Source organism: Sarcophilus harrisii, chromosome 5 (assembly GCF_902635505.1).
Source record: "Sarcophilus harrisii chromosome 5, mSarHar1.11, whole genome shotgun sequence".
Lineage (NCBI taxonomy): Eukaryota > Metazoa > Chordata > Mammalia > Dasyuromorphia > Dasyuridae > Sarcophilus > Sarcophilus harrisii.
The window spans coordinates 275,056,015-275,075,446 of NC_045430.1; the positions used below are offsets into that span (position 1 = coordinate 275,056,015).

General features: G+C 47.9%; 2 protein-coding genes across 10 annotated transcripts in view; one reads left to right on the plus strand and one right to left on the minus strand.

The window, feature by feature from the left end:
* IGF2BP3 (insulin like growth factor 2 mRNA binding protein 3) overlaps positions 1 to 8,068 on the plus strand; it is a 102,701-nt gene extending 94,633 nt beyond the window's left edge. For all 9 annotated transcript variants that reach the window (XM_031940611.1, XM_031940613.1, XM_031940615.1 and 6 more), the window contains 5 exons: positions 1,665 to 1,784; positions 4,169 to 4,243; positions 5,729 to 5,860; positions 6,765 to 6,878; positions 7,193 to 8,068. In XM_031940611.1, the coding sequence (XP_031796471.1) occupies positions 1,665 to 1,784; positions 4,169 to 4,243; positions 5,729 to 5,860; positions 6,765 to 6,878; positions 7,193 to 7,393 (642 nt within the window). In that variant the 3' untranslated portion in view covers positions 7,394 to 8,068. The remainder of the gene's footprint in view (positions 1 to 1,664; positions 1,785 to 4,168; positions 4,244 to 5,728; positions 5,861 to 6,764; positions 6,879 to 7,192) is intronic.
* A 3,281-nt stretch (positions 8,069 to 11,349) lies between these two features.
* MALSU1 (mitochondrial assembly of ribosomal large subunit 1) lies at positions 11,350 to 18,874 on the minus strand. Its single transcript, XM_031940619.1, has 4 exons — positions 18,652 to 18,874; positions 16,982 to 17,160; positions 14,821 to 14,902; positions 11,350 to 12,046 (listed from the first exon to the last, which is right to left on the minus strand). Exons 1-4 carry the CDS (start codon positions 18,872 to 18,874, stop codon positions 11,853 to 11,855), a joined length of 678 nt encoding a protein of 225 aa, XP_031796479.1. The 3' UTR covers positions 11,350 to 11,852.
* Between the last annotated feature and the right edge of the window lie 558 nt (positions 18,875 to 19,432).

Below are 19,432 nucleotides of genomic sequence, written 5' to 3' on the forward strand. Positions count from 1 at the left end.
GTACACTTCTCAAGAAAAGCATTCCTACAATACAAGATGGTTTGTAAGAGCCATATTGATAAAAGGGTTTTAATGAAGTGCATTGAGCAAATCCTTTTGTAATGTAGGATATGGCCGTCTGCTAAATTTTGTTTAAAAGTTGAAACTACCTAACAGGGACCTATAAGGTGTGATTTAACAAACCCAAGAGAAGCACATCTGTGAGTGTCTTTTACCTGGTCTATGGAATTTTGCCTAGTCTCAAAAACATAATTACCCGTTTCTTAGCTAATTACCCATAAGCTTATCGTTGTCTTATTCTTTTTTTCTGACATAAGTGAACTGAAAATAAAATGAGCCCATTAAGTGTGCTCCCCAAGTACTCCCCTTACATTCAGAGCTGACCCTCAGCTCAGCTGATCCAGTTATGGCCCCGTAAATTGGAAAATAAACAGAGAGAACCTTTTCCAGGAACAGAGCTGCTCTGAATTGCTCTTTGTGTAAATGTCATGCCTGCTGGGTCACACCGTGTCCTTCAGCCATGCAGGCTGGCAACAGAGTGACTGCCAGGAAGGGGCTGGGGAGCCCAGGATTTGTTTGGGATGGGAGGCTGAACAAATAAGTGGTAGAATGGAAGCGAGAAGCAGACCATGGAAACAAGACTAAAATGGGGCAGGGAGGGTGTCAGGGGGAGAAAAGGGATTGGGGAGGGGGAGAGAATAAGGGGTAGGGCAGCTTTTCCTAGACTTTCTCATTTATTTAGATATAACAAAGGAAGGGCCCAGAAGTCTTCTGAAGCCTTTGTCCCTAGCAGGGGCCAGGACTGTGTTCAGTAGCATCAGAAGCAGGGTCTCAGTTTCTTCGACCAGATGTAAGTTGGCAGTGGCCAAAGGTGATGTTCCTTTGGAGAATACGCTTGCAGTGGTCTATGGTGTCAGTGAGGCGGCGATGCTCCTAATGGTCACGCCATGGACGCAGAGTGGCTTGTACGAGTGCAGCCTAGCATTTAATTTGCCAGTCTTTGGGAAAGCTGCCAGTTTTCCCAACTGTTAGATAATCTTACACGAGAGGGCTCATTGGCAGTTTTGAACTGGGCTGTTTATCATTCCTGATCACTCCTACACAAAGGAAGCTATAAAATTTATGAAACTCTTAAGGGTTGTTATGCAATTTACATGCTGAGTTCAATGTCATTTACCTTGGGAATGGAGTGGGGGGTTAGAGGGAAATCTAGAAATAGTTCACTTATTTAACCTTTAACTCAGTTAATTTTGCCTTCCTGAAGGCTTTCTTTAAACTGTAAAGCAGAGCCTAGATGTTTTTAATCTATAAAGTACAGTGATATTGTAAAACCAGAAAGAAATGCTAACCCTATGGTATCTTAGGTGAAGGATTTGATCACGTTGACCATTAGTAGTGATCTCTGCTGTTCACATGGGGGGATTTAGGCTCAGCAGGTGTTTTCGGAATAAATTCTGGCTTCTGAGGTTCCTCTCTCACTGGCTCTAGAATCATTCTGCTTGTGTTCCCTAAGTTCTTACTGTGTGCAAGGCCCTCGGGCTACAATTCAGATGTGTGACAAGAACCAATTTTTTTGAGAGGGGGCTGCGTCTCTCAAACCCTTTTCCCTCTGGTGGCCCAGTCCCTGGCAGATGTGAATTCCATATTATCTTTTCCTCTTCCAGCAACAGGCTGAAACTGAGACCGTTCACCTGTTCATCCCAGCCATGGCTGTGGGAGCCATCATTGGCAAGATGGGCCAGCATATCAAGCAGCTCTCTCGTTTTGCAGGAGCTTCTATCAAGGTATTTATTTATTATAACTCTGATACAATGTCCTTAGGAAAGTGTCCCCTCCACTTTGACAGCTTTATGCAGCCAATGATCCATTTGATCAGGACTAGCTTTCCAGGCTTTTTGGACATCCTTGACTTTCCAAACTCTTTTGGTCCTGCTTTTTCTTCACTTACTTTAAGCTGAAGAGACCACATTAAACTTGTTGAAAAGAAAAATTTCCTGAGAATTCCCTGAAGGTGGAAACCTTTGGGTCTTCAATCCAACAGATGGGATGAGCATCTTCCAGACACTGTCATGTGGGCAGGAATTCTTTTACAGCTGTGGGCTGCCTCTAGGCTAGAGGACTTCTGACTCTCTGAAATAAGTAACAAGCTACTCAAAGAACAGAGTTGATCTTTTTTTCTAAAAACTAGCCCCACTTGTGCCTCTTGGCATCTGAGAACTGGGGTTCCATTGATCTCATTCTCCCTAGATTTGTTCATTAGTGAAGAATGCAGAGCATGAGTTCACAGGAAGCAATGAACCAGACTGTTAAGAGCCAAATAATGGGGTTTGTGCCCAGCATAAATTGTGAGTCTTTTCTTAGAAGTGGTTGCCTGTGGTACGGATGTGTGCTCTTTTGGGAGGTGACTTTCCAGAGCTAGAATTGGACATCTTTTCTCCCACTGAGTCAGGGAACAGTACTCTTCCCATCCTTCCCATCTAGGGTGTCTATGTGATCCCGTCCTCCTTTTGCCAGACTCATTATGTGTCAGACATACTTTTTTTCTTAATGGGAAGGTTTTCAATTCAGAATTATTCCCTAAATTGGCACCACATGGTGTGGACAAATGTATCGGCTTGGTTTGGGCTTATTTCTGTAAAATATACAGGATGCAGATCATTTAAACCTAGCTGAGCATCCAAAGGGGAATGTGTTGAAGGTACACATTCTTCATCTTTAAAATGTTAGCACATGGCCCATGATGTACATTGTAAATTACTGAAATACATATTTTTATTTTTTAAGTCCCTGAATCATATAATCCTGAAATAGCTCCCATGGTTAAATTCATGATCCAGGGGTCAGTTGGTTGATTTACTGCTCTATGATTCTCTGAACCTAAATGTTTTGCCTGTGTAGTAGGGATATGTGTGCTCCTTCAGGAGTTCATTTTTATGCTGCAAGGAGAAATGGAGTCCCATCTGAAATGCAAAGTTGATGTTGCCTATCTTTCCCACCATTTAAATTTATATATGTATAAAAAAATGCTGAACTGAGGAAAAGATACTTTCAGTAGACTCAAGTAAGTTATTTGTCTCCTTGGCACAAGGTGAGAGGGCTAGAGTCTTTTCCCTAGAGCCAATCCAACAAAACTAACCAGAGGCCCCAGGGAAGGGATGCCAAGGAGAAGATGATCTAAAAGGCAGATTTGTATAAGATAACAACATTAATCCAGTTTTTTAAAATGTTGTAAGCAACTGATAACAATTGGCATTTACATGGTACTGTTGTAAGAGCTACATAGTACTTTACATGTATTATTTCATTTGAGTCTCACAATTACTATGAGGAAGGTACTATGAGTATTATCCCCACTTTATAGACGACAAAATTGAGGTCTATGCCCAAGGTCATATCATGAGACTTCTGAATATAAATTGTCTATCCACTGCATCAAACTGTCTTTTGTACAATAAAAAAGAAAAACAGCTTTGTATTGAGTTTGCACTTTGCCAAATATGACTGATTCTTATGGGAAAGTTCTCTAAAACAGGAGCAGCCCTTTCTTCTTGAGATAGGCTTGATTTCAGTTGGACCAGTTGACTTTTGAGGCTTCTTTCATTAAGCCTTTTGTTCCAAGCAGCCACTATATCTGTCCATATGCTGTTCTATAAGATGAACCTGATTTACGTGTGTCACTTTCCCTTGCCTGTAAAGAAGCAATTACTAAACCACCAAATAACAAGCATTATTTTCAGAGTGCTCTGTGTTCATCTTCATAGCGTAGATGACAGTGAGAACAGTCTGCTTTTAAAACAAAAAAGTATTTTTCTTCCTTTAACTAGCTAATTTAGGCTTAAACTAAGTAAAGCTGTGCTAATGATGAGCATTATTCCAGAGGAGAATGGAATACTTTGGAAAATTTTGGTTTATTGCCTCACTGCAAGTCTTCGAGGGGGAGACTGGTTTGTTCAGAGGCTGAGCGATAGTTGGCTGCTGAGGCGTGCCGGTTCTCTGTGAGCAGTTTGCAGGCATTACTATATCCCTTCTGGATATCAGTAGTTTCTTTCTTAATATTTCCTCTACCCCATTTGTCTCGACATCCACTTCATAGAATCATAAAAATATCATGGGAATGGCTGTGCTACCAGAAGCAGAACTCTGTGCTGATGAAATTTATGTGTTGTAGATTGCTCCTCCTGAGACACCAGATGCCAAGGAGAGGATGGTGATCATCACTGGACCCCCTGAAGCCCAGTTTAAGGTATGATTTACAGATGGAATGGGCTTGATTAGGTAATGCCAATGTTAGAGAATATGTTAAATGCTCTTTCCCCCAAAATGTTGTAACTTTTGGCTTCCCTTTAAAATGAACTTGAGTAATATTAGGGATCTATTTTCCTAAGGCTATAGTGTTTGATGGTATGAGTATAATTGGAATTATCCTCAAAATAACTCACTAGATACATTTCTATAAGTTCACGATTTAAAATAAACTTGAAAGGGAAAATTATTTTAATTTTCTTCAAGGCTGTTTTTATATTCCAGTTTAAAATTCCTTGCCTTCTAGAGATGCTATGTTTATCAGTCTGCTTGGGCCATTAGAGGCTAAGGGAATTCATCTGTGCCTCATTTTTGAGACTTCTTTCTGAGGAAATCCCTCATCTTTAAACGAATGGATTCATTTCCTTCTGCCCTTGCTGGCTCTAGATAAGCCTTTGATCTCCATTGGCCCTGGTCTGACATGTTGCCCTTCCCTTCTAGTTCTGTTGCATTTGCAATTAAATAGCCTTTTGGCTAAAATATTGAGGATACTAGACTGCCTCTTGATTATAAGAGCTGTTTTGTGTACATTTGTGTAAAAGTTCTTACTTGTGTCTATAGAAGGTAAATATACATTTTGTCCATGGTACCTGGGAAGGAAGGTATGCCATCTTTCCTCATGTTAAGCCTGGCTACTCCTATGTCCAGACACTTTCAGAATGGATAAAAGGGAAGAAATGGAAACAAAAGGTTTTCTTTTTCCTGTAATCCTCTAACACAGAATTAGAACTGTGCCTCTCTTTGACAGCAGGGAGGGCAGAGGCAGCGCAGGCCCTCTGGTTGGCCTTGGCAGATCAGCTGCTAGTTGATTGGATTTTTCATTATTCATGCCCGTAGAGGTTCACCTATACAGATGTCCTCATGCTTTCTGTAGGATATACTGACTGTTCCCTATGGTTCATGCATTTGACTCTCAGTTGGAAATGGCTCAGTAGTAGCAAGTGCTAACTTCATACACAATCCGATTGCCTGTTGAAGTCCTCCCCGAGCAGAAAACAATTTAACTTGTCTGACAGATGGCAGGTTAGGTTTTTCCTGATTCACTTAAGAGTACCTCTGCGTTAAGAGGCAGGCACTTTGGTGCCCACTCTGAAAAAAAATGCACTGTGTGGGACTATGTGGGATTTCACCTTTTGGGTTGAAATGCAAAAAAATTAATTTTTCTTAAGTAATGATGACGAATCATTCTTAATTTCCTGCCAAGTACCACGTAATGCCCTGGGTACTCTGTTATCTCAATTACTTGGTTACTACTTGGTCAGATCAGGCTCCTTGCCTTTGCTGACATCTCTCAGGGAAGGGCTCTTCCAGAGTCAGAGGTGACACGGCAGGTAAATGCTCTGGAGTCACTGAGGCTGTCTTGAAACTTACTGGCCCTGTGTGTATCATGTCCTCATCATCGTGGGGTTGGTGTTTGTATTTACAGGCTCAAGGAAGGATCTACGGAAAGCTCAAGGAGGAAAACTTCTTTGGTCCCAAGGAAGAGGTGAAGCTGGAGGCCCACATTAAGGTGCCCTCCTACGCTGCGGGGAGAGTCATTGGCAAAGGAGGAAAAACGGTGAGTGTTTCAGTAAAAACTTTATAATCCTATGAAAGGGAGAGTGTCAAACAATTTCAGAGGACTGAATCTGGGCCTATCTATTCATGTGGACAGGACCAAGGGCAGGGCATGGAGTCCTAAAGGGACACCCTTAGGTTCAAACCAGAGCTGTCCTTATGTATTCCTAGTCAGTGTTGGTGTAGGATGTTGCCCATGCTGGGGGGTCGGGCGTCTGCTCCATTAGTGTGGCTTTCACAATCGTTCTATCACACTGGTCAGGAATTTGATAAATACTATTCCATTGGGCATAGGGATGAGAAAAGGACTGTCCTTGAGGTACCTCTATTGGGAACAACTGTAAGGGTGTGACACTTTTAAGTGTTTTAATACCCCTTTAAATTATATATATTGCATTTAAATTGATAACTACACATCCTGGTAAAACTAGCTTACCTGAATTTGGGGGGAAGTTGCCTTTTTCCCTCTTTTTCTTGTTTGTAAGTAATAGCAATGCTCCTTTGAAGTAATGATGCCCTTCCAATGTCTCAAAGATCTATGACTTTTACTGGGAGGCTGCTTCCTCCTCAAACCCTGAGACCTCAAAAGGATTTAAAAGTTGGTCTTTCAGAATTGATGTGGCCAAAAATCCATTGCCACCAGTCATCCTGGTGCGAGTTCACTGAAATTCTGGTTGGTCTTGAAATAAACGATTACTGGACTCCACTTTAAGCCTTCCTGGCTCGGGATCAGGTCTGCCCACATCATTTTCAAGCCGACTTTCAGGAACACTTGGTCAGTCACTTCCACCTCATGGTGAGGGATTAGGGGAAGCGATTCAGAATAGGAATCGGTAAGGTTCCTATGACTAAAGCTCCCATCGTGGGAAAAGGCCACCCCTGATAATGTGCATATTTGTTTGCAGGTGAACGAGCTGCAGAATCTGACCAGTGCTGAGGTGGTTGTTCCCCGTGATCAGATCCCCGATGAGAATGATGAAGTGATTGTGAAGATAACTGGTCACTTCTATGCGTGCCAGGTAAGTGCTAGATAAACATGCTCACAGGCAAGGCTGTTACCTTTCCAAAACCTCAGCATTAAGTGTTCTTCCTTCCTTCCTTCTTCCTCCTCCTCCTCCTTCTGCATGTGTCTCTGTGAGGCTGGTAGCTAGGTGACTCTGGCTGAAAAAAGTGGCTGCATCCTGCAGACACCAGTCCTAGAAAGTGAGCTTCTGTCTTTGCGCTCCCACTGACCTCCCCTGTAAGTCTTGTAGAACAAGAGTCGGAGGGGTGGCTGCAGAGCCTTTGCCGAGTTCTGACCCAGTGTTCTTCACAAGGCTTTGTCCTCTTACAGCTCGCCCAGCGAAAAATCCAAGAGATTCTGGCACAGGTTAAGAGGCAGCAGCAAATGCAGCAGCAGAAGAATGCCAATGCTGCCGCCGCAGCCGCTGCTGCGGCTGCTGCTGCTTCGGCCGCCGCCGCGACTGGTGGTGGTGGCGGTGCCTCCGCCACCGTCCCTGGGCCAAGCGGCCAACCTCAGTCCAGGCGCAAGTAGAGAGGTTAAGGAAACGGCCCATCTCAACAAAAGATGCCAAACCAAAGACGAGACTAAATATAATAGATGGGTGAGGAAACACCTATCCCTAAATCACAATTAGAAGTCCCACCTACCAAAAGCTTATTTGAAGACCAGGCAAAATTTGAATTCGTGTTTTAAAAAATTTCTATGTAATGTCCTCTCAAGTTTCCGGAACCTGGCTTTTAAAGAACCAACAAGAAGAAGAACAACGACATCTACAAGAACAAGAAAATTAAGAGTCATTTCCCTTGTGTTATATTCTTGAATTTGTGTAAAGTGACTTGATGTTTATTGTCCTTGATATTCTCCTACCATTTTAGCAGTTGGTTATATTAAGCTTTGTGTTCTCACCTTACCAACTTTAAACAGAGAGAAAGAAAGGCATTGCTCCTTATCCATTGCTCATGAAAATAAGCCGGTGGTATTATTGGTGGACTAGAATTATATCCAGTAAATTGTCAACAAGTATAATTAAACATTAGATGTATGTACCCCAAGCCAGTGGCATTTTTTAAAAAATTTGGTTGCATTTTTACTAAGGGAAATGTTGAGTGTGTTGGCCAGGGCCTGGAAAGAAGAATATGCATTTTACAAAACTACCTCAGGCGTAGAGAGCACTTAAAAAAAAAACAAAAAACTAAAAAAAAAAAACTAAAAAAAAAACAAAACAAAAAACAAAAAACCAAAAAAAAAAAAATCTTTTTCTTTTTTTCTTTTTTTTGGTAATCTGTACTTTTGATTTAAAAAAAAAATAGTCCCAGAACTTTTTTTTTTTCTTAAAAACAAAGCAGATTTAAAATCTGATCGGCCAACAGTGAGAAACAAGATGAGCTAATTGGGCAAAGAGCACATGATGCTTTGAACTGGTGGTTGATAAAAATAAAATTGGAAAACAAAAACCCGGGCCTTCTAAGGCTTCTACCACCAAAATTTACCAAATTCAGTCAACATTCTAAGATTCTGAACAATGCCAACAGGAGAGCAGCAATGCCACTTATGTTTGATCTTTTAAAATGGGCTTTAAAAGAATTGGTCCTCTTCTGGGAAACAGAACCGAGAAGTGATGGCGAGATGCTGGGGGTCTGGGGGGTCGAGCTGAACCAGCTGCAGGAGACTGGACTGTTTGTGCTCCTTTATTAGATGCATGAACCCTTTGTGCCTTTGACCATCACTGCCTAAAGAAACAATGCTTCGGTGCAGATCCATGCAGTCCGTGCGGACGTTCATTGTGTTCCAAGAGCAAGCTTCCTCTTTCGTTTTGTAGGCCATGTGATCTGTTGGGCCATTTCTGATGCTTGTCATGCTTTTAGATGATCACAGCTGTTATCACCACAACCAGGGAGGGCAAGAAAGGTCAAAGATATGACCATATTTAAAGAAAAGGAAAGGCTACATATCCAGCCACTGTCATGGGCCACACTAAACCACCTTGAAAGTCTAAACATGAGCTAAACACGGAAAGAAAAAAACAAACAAACCCAAAACACCTAAAATAAAGCCTCCTAGTCTGGCTTAAAGATAAAATACAGCAGGATTTATACACAGTCTGCAACCAACCAGTTGAAAATAAAATAGTCAAAAGACAGGGATGTAGGAAAGCAACTAAATTTCTCTCCAATTTCAAAATGTAATTTGAAAAAAAAAAAAAATGATTGTGCTACTACGCATTCAAGTTTCTCCAATAAACTTCAATCTACCTCAGTTTGTGAAATGCGGCGGCAACAATTGGTGTGCATGGGTATGTGTGTGTGCAAGTGTGTCCATGGATGTGCGTATGTGTGTGTGTGCATGGGTGAGTGGTCTACCCCGAGCCAGGCACTTTGCCTCCAAGCCCTCTCCCAGGATGTCTTTGTGTATGAAGGAACCAATCTCCAAGGGCCAGCTACAGAATTTGGTAATCTCCTTCTTAAAATCATATTAAAATGAGGCATTTCTGCATAGAATACACTTTTCCCCCATCTCCCCCTCCCCCCAAAAAATCCTCATACAGTTTAGATAATCTTGAAAATGATGTTCTCCATTTTCTTTTCTTAATCAGTTTTAAAATAAGACTTGGTAGTTTTAGCAAAGAAAGGAGCCTCTCCCTTTCTTTTCACAGTGGAACAGAATCTAGCATTTAAAACCACCTTCTAAGGAACTGGAATTGCTTCCATTTGAACAGTCCCTGTGTAGAACTTGGGCTTTTAGTTGAGGCAAGTTTAAGCTCAGACTCCTAAGTGTCAGTGGCTTTGCATTTTTAACAGATAGATACTTTATTTCTATTGCTAATTTAAGTACTATTGCTTTCCTTTAATTTTTAGTCAATTATTATGATTAAATATTATACTTTTCAATTACAATTTGACTAATGGGAGCATCTGGGCCTAGTTAAGAAATGAGCCTAACACTCCTCCCCCCCACGCCCTAGAGTAGGATTCATTTTTGTCCCCCGGTGCTCCCAGTGCAGCTCAAGGTACTTCTGAATGGAGTAAGTCATCCTTAAGTTTAGTTTCCTTAATGTATGTGGTTTTGATGTTTTTTCCTATTTGGTCTTTTACACTAGTGGCTCTGAGGCCAGAACACATTCACTGGCCGAGTGCAGGCGGGATCACTGTGTCCTGGGCAAAGCAAACTCTTAGTGGCAGGGTCAGCTCCAAGTCAGCTTCTCTTCTACAGACGCCTCCAGGGTGTCTTCCTTCTGACCCAGCCCCACTCACTCCCACCATGGCTCATGGTGTGTGTGTAACTCTGGTGTGAAAGTTGACAGATCTGAATGCCAGCAGGAATTTCTTTTTTTTTTCTTTTTTTTTTTAAACGTTAGAAATTACCTTTAAAAAGCAAAGATTAGGTAGCACAGTTGTATAACACAACTCCAAAGCATAGAAGAAAACTTCCATTGCTGATATTCTAACTGGTTGAGGGCTAAGGAAGGGCTGTTTTTGAGGCAGAGGAAACCAAAATCCCAGACCAATCTCTGCTGCTTGTGTCCACTAAGTTCTGTTAACCAATCACTTCTGTTTAGGGAAGAAGCTTTGTTACTCTAAGCAATGAGAGACCTCTGGCAGATCCTGCCAGGAGGGATATATGTTGAACAAGAAGCACTTGTCTACCAGTTGGATCTAGCTTGTAAATATAGGCACCTTCCTCCAGACATACCATACTTATCTATTAGTCTTGGTAGATAGAAAAGGGAAGACTTTGGATAAAAATTTCCTTGCTATTACTTTACAGACTCAAGGAAACATTGAGCCGCTTTGAGATCAAGGATAGGCTTCTCAAAATCATCCTGGATAGAGACTAATGTTAAGCTGCTCTGTGATAGCCTTGAAAGGGACTTGAAAATAAACCAGTCTTCCTCCCATCTCATTCTGCTAACCTATGACTAGTTAAATTGCTTCCGGAAGCCAAGTATCATAACTGCTCTATAGGGGATAGTAAGAAATTTAATTAGTATCAAAGCAGAGTTTCACATTTTATTTTAGGACATGCCTCACTGATGAATGTTCTGTAAGCCTGAGTTGTACTTAAATTTGTTAAATAGGTCAATTCAAAGGGAAAAGAAAAACTAAGATAGTGATTTAGGTTTCATGCCCTGTATAACTTCATATGTTAGCTAGTTATTCCACATTAAATTATAACTTTTAGCTTGGATTATCATTAGTCCCATCTTTCTATAGAGTATATAGTTTTGTGGCTTTTCGGAATAACATCTGTCAGTTAACCAGTCACAAAACTGAGTATCACTGAACTGATTTTTTTCCCCCTCCAACTGGTGGCAGTTAATAGGCTCTGAAATGTGCACGACTTAAATTCCACAATTATTAACATGAAAAGGCATTCAGAGGAAGTGAATAAACATAATCAGACTCTAAACTCCTATTATTAATAAGCATCTAGCTAGAACTATAGTACCTTGGGCAAACTATATATAATATAAAGAACCAGCCATTCTATCAAGTTAACAATTTTATTTCATGTTTTGTCGATGTCAAATCGACAAATCTGCCTATTTTTCACATGGAGGCTTTCTTCTTTCCTCACAAATAAAAAAATGAAAATTAAGACCCAGTGTAGATGATCCCCATGTTATCACTCCTTAAAGGGTTATTTCTGCACGTCACAAAAAACTGATCAGGAAAAATGTTGAAGCAATTTAGATAGATACATAAATTGCCAGTTTCCAATGAAGTTTGAAAACACTCCTGACAGTAGGTAGTACTCCTTGCTTAAGATAATGTGTCTACAAGAAAGAGCTTGTCCCTGAAGTTTTGCCAGTGCCCAGTACCCAAAGCTTTCTATGCTTTCCACATCGAGTGCATGTAAGAGTGTGCTCAACATCAAAGGCTTCTAACGGGACTCAGAAGCTCAACTCTCCTAGTGGATTAATTTATTACAAATCCAAACAGAGAATCTCATCATAACATTGCCTGATTCTAGTTGCTTCCAAGCTCTTACTTTATTCCCTTTTGACCTCTAGTAGAGAACATGCCGAAGGCTCCTCTTCTGGTGGAAATCCAAGGATGAAGTCTTCAGGCAGTAACTCTGGTGCGATCTGAGCTAACTGATCATCAAAACGGCCCAGAGTCCATAACTTTTCCAATTCATAGGTTTCTCGGGTTGCTGGAAGCATCAAATGAATCACCATACTGCCTGTCAGGGAGACAAGAGTTATGAAAAGTCAGATGCACTCCTAGACTTATAATTTTTGAGTTTAGGCAGAGCCTTTAAGGCCTTCCCTGTGGAGAAGGCCAAAGCCCACCCTGGGCTAAGGGGGTTCTCACTGTCCAAGGAGACTCTGGAAGGCCCAGCTCGCCACAAGTGTAGACCAGCCAGGCTGTCCTCAAAGACGGTCACTTTCCTCCAAGCGACCTCCCCCTAAAAGACGAATTTCTAGAATCTAAGCAAGGGATGTTCACAAAAAGCAATTTCCATTTTGTAACAATGAGATTTTTCCATCACTGCAATGCATCCCCACCAGTGCAGAACCAGCAAAAGTGTTTTTCTAACCCTAAACTTTCCTGTTCTTTCAAAAAGAGGGAAAGGATTCAGAGAAAGAGTAGAGGTAGGAACTCTAAAGCTATCCTAACCAAGCCTGTACCCAATTTTTTGCAGACTATTTCAAGTATGACTAGAAATAACTACAACTAATGCTAAACAAATTACCACTATCAAAAGTGCCGTGTAGGTGTTGGCACAGATTGGATATGTTTATACACAGACCAGTTCATTTTTGTATCTAATGAGTGTTTCCTTTAAAATAACACTGCAAAGCAAACAGGATGAGCAATTGTGCCTTTGTTTTCCTGAGAGTGAAGCAGAGAAGCTAAAAGATTTCACAAAGGATAGAATAGAGATTTCTTGGCTTCAGGTTCAGTCCGTTCCACTAACTCACACTTGCCCCTTTCTATAGAGCAGACAAAACAGACTCCATCCCTCTCAAACACAAGTTCCTGAAGGTTATTTCACCATAAAAATTCTTCTGGCTATCAGGACTCATTTAAATCACTAGTTAGCAAAACTAAATTTCCCCCATAAAATACTTCTACTTACAGTTTAAATACATGCTTTATTAGTTTATATGCAACCAAAAACAGTGGTTCCTTCTTCAAAATCTGATCATGTAGGTGCATCAAAATCTTGATCTGAAAACTAGTAATGCTGATCAAGGCAGAGCCATTGCCCAAACTTAGGAAGCCAAGTTCCTTAATTTAGGAAATCCTAACTACTAAAAGACACATTTAAAGTATTTATGGAAGACAGTGCACACAGCCAGGGAGACAAGAGACATACATGCACATCTATGTAAATAGATTAACTGGGGCACTGATGTGAAATGTGCAATTCTTAACAAATCCAGCCAGGTCAACATGGTGGCTCATGTACCTTAGTCTCATCTTCCACTTTGTTACTAGACATGTGCGATCTCTTTGAAGGGCTCCATTTTAGATGAATGACCAAAGAGATCCTGTCTAATTGTGTGCTGGAAGCTGGCAAGGGCCCAAGCTGGCCCGCTCCTTGGTCTTTCTGCCCCAGTAGAGGAGGGGAGCAGCTAAGGGACATGGCTGGGCTGCCCAGGCCTTCCTCACCTGCGCCCAGCCAGGGGGCTGCAGAGAGTGAGGACTTCCTGTTGCTCTGACTGACCGGCTGCTGCTCTCTCATTTTGAGAGCTGGGCCACCACTTTCGCCTCTCTGGGACCTGTTTCCTCATTGAGAATGGTTGGGGGGAGCCTAGATCAGCCTTCTAGCACTCCCACGTTAAGTCTCCCTGGCTGTCCCCCATGTCTGTCACTCACACCCCAGGTGCTGACCCAGACCGCCTCCTTTTTGTGCTCCAGCAGAATCCAGGATTAAGCCTGGACTTCTCTGACTATTCTCTCTCCCCCTTTTCACCAAGCTCAAGCCCCTTCCAAGTTGACACCCCTCTCTCTGGGCCAGGAGCCCTGCGATCCTCTGGGACCCAGCCTCCCCATTCTGGGGTCTGTTTTCCCTCACTCTGACACTGTAGCACCCTGCTCCCTCACCTTCAGCCAACCTGCCTCACTGACCCCAAGGCACTCCTCCAATAATGGCTCCCCCCTTTCTTGTACAGATGAGGAAACGGGCTGAGAGACGAAAGGCCTTGTTGAGGGGCTAGTACGGAGCTCCCGGGGTGGGGGTGGGGGGTGGTGGGGACAGAGGCCAGGAGTCCCAGCTCTCCAATCGGGGCTTGGGACGGATACTTCTCCATCCTCAGAATACGCTTTGTCGTGTCCTGCCATGGCTCATTCCCTTCCCCTCCATCTCTGCTCATTAAAGAAAGAACTGTCCACACGGGAAGACCCAGCTTGAGGGCTGCTCCCACTGCTTATGTGATGGCGAGCCCGGGGGCAACAGTGTGCCCCCCAAAGCGCTCCGTGTCTGCACCATCCCCATCCATCCCATCGTGGGCCCCGGAGGCCACCTGTTTCCATCCCATCTCCCCCCTTAGGCTGCATGCTCCCAGAAGGCAGTGGATGTCTCCCTCATCTCCGGACTCCACTCCCCTGTGCTCCCATGAAGCCCACCACCTTGCATGTAGCAGGCTTCTAAGTGTTTGTGGAATGAGTGGATGAAGGGACGAATGAATGGTGGCAAGCTCCCACCTCAGCATCTGCGTCAGACGTGGGGAGGAGGGGAGGGCCGGGGACGGGGAGGTCTGGACACCAGGCTTCCTGGTTGGTCACTCGGCAAATATTTGTTTTAATGTCTAAAACAAATGTCAGTCATTTTCCCTTGGTGACAGGCATGCTGCTCTCAAAGGCCTACTCCCTGGCTCCTGAAAACAGTCTGAAAGAAGTTTGCAGCAAGAGCTGAGAGACTTCTTTGATATATAAATATGTACCTATATGTATATATCACCCCTGAAACAAATTCTCTCTGGAAGCGTCCCCTGCCCCCCAACTTACCAAAATCCACACACAGCCAATCATCTGCATCCTTCCCTTCGATCCGAACATAAGCATCACTTCTCGATTTCAGGAACTTATGCTGGAACAAAAAGCCAGATGAGTCCAAACCATTCTTCTTTACAAGGTCCTCATGGCACTGAAAATTTGGTTCTGGGTCAAAAAGGGGATGTGTGTGTGGGAAAAGGTGACCTCCTTCACAAGAGAACTTGCTCTAACCACCAAAGCTTACAAGGAAACCGAGTTCCCCCAAGGTCCCCATGACAATGCGGGGCAGGCTTCCAAGGTGGAGCTGCCCCCCCTTACAGAGCTGGTCACCCCCCATGACTGTAAGGGAAGGGGCCAAATCTGGCATCCCGACTTCTGATTCTCCCCCATCCTAAACATTAACACATGCTCCAAAGGCACTCTAAGGGGGGCAGGTGTGCCCTAAAACCCCACAAGGGCCAATGCTAAGGGGCGCTCTCTGGGGCCGAGAAAAACCTCAGACACCAAGCCAGCTACAGGGGAGACCCAGGGCAGAGAAAAGAGTCAGCGCTCTTTGGGCAGGGGGGCCTCTCCGCTGGCACACACAACCTTCCTCCATTCACGCCACCTTCGGGTTCCTCAGGCCCCCTAGAAGATGGCTCCTGGTGGGGGCCATTCTCCAAAATGATAGTCAGTGTGACCAGCCCATTTCCCTCCTCTGGCCCCCAATCAGGAATGTGGCAGAGACACCCAAACCCTCATGTCCTGGCCAGAGTGAGAGGTGCAGAGGCCGCCCGAACCAAGATAAGAAAGCCCAAAGTCAAACCTGGGGCTCCTGCCTCCCCCCTGGCAGTCTCGAGGGGCAGAGGGCAACACTGTGGCTCTGGGGCTTGGCTGGGCCCACCCTGCAGCTGTCTGGGCTACCCTGTGACTTCTGCTAGATCACCCCCTAAAATCCCAATCATCAGACAAACCTTCAGGGGAAGGCTCACTGGGCATCAGGGCAAGCCCTCAGGGGAAGGCTCACTGGGCACTGGGGAAAGGTTCACTGGGCATTAGGGCAAGCCCCCAGAGGAAAGCTCACTGGGCATCAGGGCAAGCCATCAGGGGAAGGCTCACTGGGCATCAGGGCAAGCCCCCAGGGGAAGGCTCACTGGGCATCAGGGCAAGCCCCCAGAGGAAAGCTCACTGGGCATCAGGGCAAGCCCCCAGAGGAAAGCTCACTGGGCATCAGGGCAAGCCCCCAGGGGAAGGCTCACTGGGCACTGGAAGGCTCACTGGGCATCAGGGCAAGCCCTCAGGGGAAGGCTCACTGGGCACTGGGGAAAGGCTCACTGGGCATCAGGGCAAGCCCCCAGGGGAAGGCTCACTGGGCATCAGGGCAAGCCCCCAGGGGAAGGCTCACTGGGCATCAGGGCAAGCCCTCAGGGGAAGGCTCACTGGTCACTGGGGAAAGGCTCACTGGGCATCAGGGCAAGCCCCAGGGGAAGGCTCACTGGGCATCAGGGCAAGCCCTCAGGGGAAGGCTCACTGGGCATCAGGGCAAGCCCCCAAAGGAAAGCTCACTGGGCATCAGGGCAAGCCCCCAGAGGAAAGCTCACTGGGCATCAGGGCAAGCCCCCAGAGGAAAGCTCACTGGGCAAAGGCTCACTGGGCATCAGGGCAGCCCCAGGGAAGGCTCACTGGGCACTGGGGAAAGGTTCACTGGGCATCAGGGCAAGCCCCCAGGGGAAGGCTCACTGGGCACTGGTCAGGGCAAGCCATCAGGGGAAGGCTCACTGGGCACAGGGGAAGGCTCACTGGGCATCAGGGCAAGCCCCCAGAGGAAGGCTCACTGGGCATCAGGGCAAGCCCCCAGAGGAAAGCTCACTGGGCATCAGGGCAAGCCCCCAGAGGAAAGCTCACTGGGCATCAGGGCAAGCCCTCAGGGGAAGGCTCACTGGGCACTGGGGAAAGGCTCACTGGGCATCAGGGCAAGCCCCCAGGGGAAAGCTTCCCGGAGCAGGCAGAAGCTGAGCTGGACCTCCCTCCTCCAGGCTGCCCGCCTGCACAGACTCCCACACAGTGTAAGGGACAAACTGGATAGTTTTGGAACTCTCTCCACTAGGGGCAGAGGTCAAAGGGCAGAGAGCCTGGCCTGGGGGGCGGGGGGAAGACAGCCTGCCATAGCTGTCAGCTAGGAGACCCCACTCACCGTCTTCACGAGGTACTGGGCCAGAGCCTGCAAATGCCGCGTGGACGTCCCACTGGCAATCACGAAGTAGTCCGTGTACCTCAGCTCTGGGGAAACCTGGATTACACAAATGTCTCTTGCGTTTTCTTGCCTCAAGAGGGACACCAGCAGGTTGATGTCAAACTTGGGTCCCCGGTGACCTGGAACACACCGCCAACGTTGTGGCCATGAGACCCCGCTCCTCAGGGAGGGCCCGGCGCCGGGGGGACTCCCGAGGTCCTGTGCCTGCACCAGGAAGCGGACCCTTGTCCAGAAGCCTCCCGGGAGCCTTATCTTTATTAACGATAAAGGCGCAGAAAAGCCCAGGGGGATGCCGGGAGTCTCGGGCAGGGACACAACCCAGGGCCCTGTAGAGGTCTCCAGTTACTGGAACCGAGACCAGGATCTCGCAGCAGCTCTCCCCAGACCGGGGGAAGCACCAGCAGTTGGACAAACACACCCTGCCCCCCCTCCGCCCTCTCCCCTGGGCCCCCCAGCACTCAGGTCCCGGACAAGCCCGGAGCCCGGCCTGGTTGGGGAGGGGGAGGAGGAAGGAGACAAGGCCCTGCCTCTGGAGCACTCGGGCCCCACGGGGAGGACACAGACCCAGCTCAACGAGCTGCTCTTGGAGAAGGGGGAGCCTCCCTCCGGCCGAAGGGCCCAGGAGGACCTCTGGTTCACCTAGACTAGGAATAAGGTGCCACAGAGCCCCCGCCCCCAGGTCCGGGCGGGCGCCCCGCCCCGAAGCCCCCACTAGTCACACCCGGGACCTGGAGGGCTCCGCAGGCCCAGCCTGGGTGGGACCGAACATGAGCATCAAAGGCCCAGCTCGGAGCCAAAGGGCCCAGCCGCCCGGCCCAAGGGCACGTGGGCCCTCTCGGAGGGGGCTGGCAACCGGGCCCCCGGGCCCCCGGGGCACTGCAGGGAAACAGCAACCGGCCCGGAGGCTGGTGATGGGTAACGTCGCCCCGTTCCGGGTCAGCTTGGGGGGGGAGGGGGCAGAGAGCACCCCATTTGTCACAGATGCCGCAGTGTGCAGGGCTACGGGGGCTCAGAGCCCGCCCTGGCCCGTCCCCCGGAGCGCACAACGGGCGGGAGTCAGCGCGCATATACTGCGCGCCCTCCCCACCCCCTCCCAGCGGGGAAGGGAACACCGAGGCCGGCCGCGATCGGCGGGCAAAAGAGCGCCCGCGGCGGGAGAACCGGGACTCGGACCCTTCCTCGGGGAGGCTGGTTGTGGGACCGCGGGCAGGGCCTCAGTTCCACCCCCTGTAGAACGGGAAGGACGCCTGCGGTGCCGCTGCTCCCGTGGAACAGCCCTGTGCGAGGGCCGGACCCGAGGCCCAAAGGGCCGCCCCTCCCCCCCCGGTGAGCTGCTTCCGGCCGCTCGGGCTGCCGGCTTGTGGTGCACTTGTAACCCCGCTGGGGCGGGAGGCTCCCATTTTACGGACGAACAAGCTGAGGCGGGTGGAGGCCGCCACCCGCACCTCCGGCCCCTCCCCCACTCCCCGGGCCTCAGTTTCCCCACTGGCAGGCAGGGGCCGAGGCCGCGAGCCGGAAGGGGCGGACCCCACAGCGGAAGCGGCGGCCTCTGGAGGCCCGGAGAGGGGGGGCCGGCGCACCAACAGGCCTCGGCCCCGCCCCCCTCGTACCTGCCGCGGCCCGCTCTCCTCGGGCGTCAGCCCCGTCCTGCTGCGCCCCGCTCTGGAGCCCGCGCGCCCCTACAACGGAGGCGGGAACCAACCCCCGGCCCGGCCGGCTCCGCGCCTGCGGCGGCGGCGGCCTCGTGCCGGCCCAGGGAAGGCCGGCGCGGGGCCTCAGCCACGGCAGGAGACGCCCCCAGCCCCGAGCCCCCAGTCCCAGGCCCGGACCCATCACTGCGCGTGCGCTCCCCGGCGAAATCTCACGTGCGCCGCCTCGGGCGGCCGCCCCGCCCCCCTCTCGCGGGGCCGGAGAGCCGAGTTCTCATTGGCCTAGCCAGAGGACTCGGCGGCTTGCGATTGGTTGCCGCAGAGACGTGACGTCAGCGCCGAGACAACCGCAGTTCCGGCGGGAGTCCTGCGCTAGTGTGCGCGTGCCCGCGCGCTCGCGGCGTTGTGGGGGCGCGCTTTGGGAGCGTGGGCGGAGGAAGGGATTGCGTCATCTGAGTCCTGGCGGGCCCTGGCGCTTTGGGGATTGAGGAGCTCTTTGCCCCCTCCTGCGGGATGGTGGGGGGAGGAGGAAAGAGACGGGAGAGGCTGCTCAGGCATCCTTACCAAATGCCTCATGTCCTCAAGCATTTATTGAGCACCTCCTGTATGCCAGAGTCCCTGCTAGAGCTTGGAGAAAATAATAATGAGCATTTATAGGACGCCTTCTGTGTGCCAGGAAAGTACCAAGCACCTTCCAAGTGTCCCTGTTCCATTTGAACAGCCGAGGAAACTGAGGCGGGCT

What these genes read in the sequence shown, in the direction of transcription:
- MALSU1 (XM_031940619.1), bottom strand. Translation starts at nt 18,874, where the DNA reads ATGGGTCCGGGCCTGGGACTGGGGGCTCGGGGCTGGGGGCGTCTCCTG. An exon ending in AGGAGAGCGGGCCGCGGCAG is followed by an intron (nt 17,161 to 18,651) that starts GTACGAGGGGGG and finishes GGTGTGTTCCAG; the next exon opens with GTCACCGGGGACCCAAGTTT. An exon ending in TTGGCTGTGTGTGGATTTTG is followed by an intron (nt 12,047 to 14,820) that starts GTAAGTTGGGGG and finishes TCTCCCTGACAG; the next exon opens with GCAGTATGGTGATTCATTTG.